This window comes from Lygodium microphyllum, chromosome 9 (genome assembly GCF_053477565.2).
Source record: "Lygodium microphyllum isolate KBCC chromosome 9, Lygodium_microphyllum_v1.1.10, whole genome shotgun sequence".
Lineage (NCBI taxonomy): Eukaryota > Viridiplantae > Streptophyta > Polypodiopsida > Schizaeales > Lygodiaceae > Lygodium > Lygodium microphyllum.
In genome coordinates, this window is record NC_141143.1 from 80,099,725 (window position 1) to 80,105,278 (window position 5,554).

Below are 5,554 nucleotides of genomic sequence, written 5' to 3' on the forward strand. Positions count from 1 at the left end.
TCTATACTACTTTATAACACTATTGAACAAACCAATTAATCAATCAACTAACAAAACTAATCAACTGTAAAAACAAAACTAACCAACTCAAAACATATATAAAATAAACCATAAAAGCATATAATCAACCTAGATTTTCAAATCTGCAGTCATCAATTTGCACAAACAACCTACAATATAACAAAAAGCTTTGAATAAAAAAATGTGTGTGTGTGTGTGTGTGTCTAGCCAAGGGCAGGTATGGGTAGAGGTGTTACTTGAGGGTGGATGGGGTACTTGAGGATGGGCGGAGTTGAAGGGGGGGCGGGCAGCCTTGGGGGGGAGGGGCGACTTTGGTGGCGGGCGGGAGCTTGGTGGGCTAGTGGGTTGGCAGACTCGCAGTTGGGGCCCCCGGACTCCACTCTCCCACAACTTCTTCCCTCTCAGGATTGACCCCCCCAACCCCGACTAACGACACACAATGTCCCCCTAGCTGATGACGTGAGTGAGGTCCCCCCTAGTTAGACTGACGACATGTCCACCCTCAATGGAGAACATGCGAACCGCCCTCCCTCCCCCAGCTCGACTAATGACATGAGAGAGAGAGAGAGAGAGAGATTTACCAATCTGTGCAGGTAGGAGTAGCACCAACGTCATGTAGGATCATAGGTAGAATTAGTTTGTCATCCATAGGAATAGCAAGAGCAAAATGCAAGCAAGACCAAGATGGCACGATAGGGGAGTGGGAATATATCAATCAATGACCATGAACATCCTTTCTATGCTTCGCCCCATTTAATTTTACTTTGGTAGTAAAAAGTAAGTTTGGAAGGTTTGTGGTGATGCGGCACATCACCAAAGGTATAGTCTCAATTATAAATTAGTATAGATTTATTACGTCTATTTGCGTCTAACATCCTCTTTTCCTTGTTTTCAAAATGCCGAATATGTTACAATGGGCGCTCAGTGGATGAACTGACCTGCCAAACTACTATACTGATAGGCGTTTGCATAAGGGCACGAGAAGCTAGTAAAGTAGGAGCCACGTAGGAAAAGAAGATTGACGTGGAGCACGTGAAGGTTCTGGAGGATTTCGGGCGCTTCCAGCAGCTTCTTGTCTTCTGCTGGCTGCCCCTCTTTATAATTTCGGCAGCTCCATTCTGCGAATCGATCCGGAGTAGCGTGTTGGTTTTCGTCAATCTTAGTAGTCAGCGCGCGAGATTGCACAATCAATTTCGTTCTGGTAAGCAATCCGGCAGGGTTTCGATTGTGGAATTGCGTCCGGTATATGATTTCGACTCTTATAATTTGCTGGATTCATCTGTCAACCTCAAGGGTGTTTTAATTCTGAGTTTCAGAGAATTTGTACTGACGAGTACAGTCGCATAATTAGTCTGATCTTACGTCTGCCTGTGCAACTGATATTGTGATTTGATGTTTACGCAGATATCAGGATTAATTAAGGACGACCCACAGAGAGATTAGATGGCTTGCAGCACATTGAGCAATTATGCGGCAGCCACGTTGTCGCAAACAGCTGCAATTCGGCAATCGCGAGGGCTGAATAGTAGCTCCTGCGGGCAATTGAAGCTGACAAACCTCAATTGCTCCTATGGCGGTGGCTCAAGTATTAGCACTTGCAAAAAGGTGGCCCTACCTGCAGTGGTTTGCGCCGCCAGCGGTGATGGCGGATCGGGGAATCAAGTGCAGGTGGAGCAGGGGGGCAGTGGGAAATCAGGGCAATTGCAGTCTCAAAATGGATCAAAAGAGACCGAGTTTCAGCAGCAGAAGAGACAAGGGGGAGGGGGATCGATGATGAGGAGGCGCCGTCAGGATTCTCCTCTTGTCCTTTTTGGTAAGCGCGGCTATTCTTTCTTTTCCTTATTTCGATCTGCTCCCTCTCTCACATTAAAACTCGCCTGAATTGAATACCCTAGTTCCCTTCAGATGGACCGTTGTGGTTGCATCCTACCCTCTATAGGATCCTAGATGCAAATTGGTAAATTCTCTTCCTCATATGGTATGGAACTGGTTCTTCCTTGGGCCGTAGGGTGTGTGAGAAAGTGATAAAATGGACGAGAAACTTGAGGCAAATGGCGCAAAGTTTAATCTTGGGGGATCATGAATAGATCATGCAAATTTTTTTATCGTGGGAGGGAAGTGGAGTGTTCCTGATCAATTACGACGTAGCAACGTGATGATGCGTCGGGGAATGAGAGTTTACTGTGGACCTTATTAATTGCGACGTAGCACAGCAGGTGATGGGTGGAGATTAGGAAATTTGTAGAAGTGTGAAATTAAGGTCGGTTGCTTTGGATGTTTGGGAAGAAAAATGGTTAATGTTTTGGTTCTGGGATTTTGGTTGATTATTGGATGTTGTTGATGCAATATGGTGGTGGTTATATAAGAATTTGGGTGGGTGAGATAACTTCTGGGAGATGTGGGATTATGCTGTGAGCTAGTTTGGTAGTGTCTGAAATGTGGCGTTAATTATATGATGATTGACGACGAGACTGAAAGGTGCATGAATGTGGGCGTGGTGGCAGACTACTGGGATCCATTCTCGGCAGGGGGGCTGAGGCAGATGATGGACATGGTTGATCAGCTGTTCTTCGACCTGCTACCGGGGAGCGGGGTGGGTGGCGCGGGGGCGGGGGCGGGGGCGGGGGCGGGGAGCGTGGGGCGGTCGCCGTGGGACGTGGCGGAGGACGAGCAGGGGTATTACGTGAGGGTGGACATGCCGGGCTTCAGCAAGGAGGACGTGAAGGTGAGGGTGGAGGACGGGGTGCTGGTGATCGAGGGAGAGCGGGATCCGGCCAAGGAGGACCAGCGCTGGGCGGCCAAGTCGTATGCCAAGTTCAACACGCGCCTCGCCCTGCCGGACAACGCCCACCACGACAAGATCTCCGCCGAGCTCAAGGACGGCGTTCTCTGCATCACCCTCCCCAAGACCAGGCCGGACGACAAGAAGCATGTCATCGACGTCCAAGTCTCTTGAGAAAAACCAAGTGTAATATCCATCCCAATGCATAGATCCAACACCGTATCCATCCCAATGCATAGTGCCAGACTATATCCATCGTCGTCATCAATCCAGGCCCCCCCCGTCCCCCTTTTGTGAGAGAAGTATAAAATGAAAACCTTGTGCATATATGTTGCTCAGATGTTCCCTCCAACAATGTATATCCATTAGAAGTGACAACACCCCTTTTTCACTGTAAGCGTGACTCCAAGCAAAAACTCCTTTAGTAATAAAAAGTTTTTTTTTTAAATGGCAAACCACAAATCAATGGGTGCTTTTGGTTTTCCTCTTAAGAGTACCATAGTTTTGAGGTTCAAGATTCAGGAATTGTGAAGAAAATTCTTTGATCAGAAGTTTGAAAATCTAAAAACTGTGAAGAAAAGGCTTTGCTCGAGGGTTTTAAAATTTTAAAACTGGAACGTGAAGAAGTGAGATGTGATAATTCTACCTTGTAAATAGTTTCAAAAATTGGAACTTATGCTCTTAAAGAAGAAGTGAAGTGAGATGTGTGATAGTTCTACCTTGTAAATAGTTCCTGAACAAGTGAGATGTGATAGTTCTACCTTATAATATTATCCACTGCATAAATTGGTGTTTGGTACCTAGTTCGTAAAACAATTGATTCAATACTCATTCCTTATACATTGACATGTGAATAGATGAAAGTGTAATCCAATTTATGTCCCTCTAAGTAAAGGGCCCTTGGAGCATTATCCTTTCTCTAGCATGGTTCAATTCACCACTTTTCTTGAATTGTTGAATGGGGGTCATAAAATGAAATAACAAAAACTCTATAAAGATTGATGAGTCCAAAAGGCCCTTAACTTGGCATCTGTGGCAATTCAGATAGCCATGCAGACAAAGTAAATGAGCTCACCATGAAATTATATCACCACTTTCCTCGAGAGACAAAGTAATTGAACTCACCATGAAATTTCAATTACCATGAAATTATATCACCACTTTCCTTGAGGAACTATTGAATGGGGGTCACAAAAAGAGATTAGATGAAATAACAAAAAAACTCTATAAAGATTGATGAGTCCAAAAGACACTTAACTTGGGCATTTGTGGCAATTCGAATGGCTATGCACACAAAGTAAATGAGTTGGGAAAACCTTCTTAGGTCAAGTGAGACTTTGCTTCTTATGCACATTTTTTTCATCTCTTGAAGTGAATATGAGACCAATTATGAAGGAATTAAGCGAAGGTTGGGTGCACGATAGAAAGCTAATTTTGTAACCTTTTTTCCTTTTTCTTAATATACTTCTCTCAAAACAAAAGAACTATAATTTCAAGATTCCTTGTCTTTCTCTTAAGAGACCTACAATTTCAAGATTCCTTCTCTTTCTCCTAATAGACCCATATCACACCCAACCCTAGAGGAGGGAGCAAACACCACTCCTCCCTAGCAACCCCCAGGGTCATGCCATGTGCATGTGCAAAGATGGGGCTTACCCTCACCTTATGCTTGCCTTGTTAGCACTCTCAACAAAAGGGTTAACTCAATTGTATAAAGAGTCACAATGTGTGTTAGCTTGTGGTCAAAGGTTTGGTAGAATTACTACTTCTAAGAGAGTAAACTACAACGAGTTCTTCACATATATAGGCTTGAGTATAAAACCCTTAATGGTGACAATGTGTCTTGGTATATCAAGGATGAAAAATGAGTTTTTCCTTTTGTAGAAAATGATTCCTTCTATGAAAGAGCAAGCAAAAGTTTAAACCTTCTCAAAACACACTCCTCGAAGATGGGGAGTTTATTATTTACACAATGAAAATGATGTCCTTAGGGGAAGGAGGTATAGGAGACTAGTAAGATGAGTTAGGGTAAGGATAAAAGTATTGGATGACCACTCATAGGTTCAGTTGTTTATTCCATTTAGGCTTCAGTTGGATCCGTGGATGCTTAAATCGGAAGAGCCTTCGGCTAAGCATCAAAGTTCGCTTTAAGTGTAAAGAACTTAGGCCTTAAAGGAGACATCTACAACTTGCTAGAGAGTCCTAGAGCTCTATTGAACAAAGCAAATCAAAGTATTACCATGGCCTTGAAAGAAAGCTCCTAGCTTACTATGACAAAGTTTCGCTTGGTAGAACCTAGCACAAAAGCCAATGAGAGATAATGAAACCATACTTTGAGAGGAAGATCGTGTCCTTAAGGCCAAAAAGCCCATCACAATAGTTATCCTCTCTCAAGCATGGTTCCACATCTCCTAAAATAAGTGATACTTGGAAACTTATTTTTCTCTTTCTACAATTTCAACTTTCTAGCTTTTACTATAATAAAGCTAAGCTTTGCAAAAGCTAATGTAAAAGCAATCGGAGATTACAAAATCATACAAAAGCCAGTGTAAAAGCTTGTACTTGATTGGTACCTTTGCTTATAAGGCCAACTACACTAGAAGCTTTGAAGCCCAAGGGGGACGTAGACTCAAACAGTAGTAGTCCCCTTTAATGCTCAAGCTCTTCTCTTCTCTAATTTGTCTCCTAGCTCCTTTCACATTAAACAAAAGCCGGTCAATGCAGAGAAGATAAGATCGAATCCAGTTAGCC

General features: G+C 43.4%; 1 protein-coding gene across 1 annotated transcript; it reads left to right on the forward strand.

Moving 5' to 3' along the window:
• Nucleotides 1-1,009: 1,009 nt before the first annotated feature.
• On the forward strand, nt 1,010-3,263 carry LOC148031224 (small heat shock protein, chloroplastic-like). Its single transcript, XM_087684753.1, has 3 exons — nt 1,010-1,222; nt 1,426-1,834; nt 2,526-3,263. Exons 2-3 carry the CDS (start codon nt 1,465-1,467, stop codon nt 2,975-2,977), a joined length of 822 nt encoding a protein of 273 aa, XP_087540879.1. The 5' UTR covers nt 1,010-1,222; nt 1,426-1,464; the 3' UTR covers nt 2,978-3,263.
• Nucleotides 3,264-5,554: the final 2,291 nt, after the last annotated feature.

Excerpts from the sequence above, each read along its gene's own strand:
- LOC148031224 (XM_087684753.1), top strand. The coding sequence starts at position 1,465 with ATGGCTTGCAGCACATTGAGCAATTATGCGGCAGCCACGTTGTCGCAA. Across the intron at positions 1,835-2,525 it reads TTCTCCTCTTGTCCTTTTTG|ACTACTGGGATCCATTCTCG; the intron begins GTAAGCGCGGCT and ends GCGTGGTGGCAG.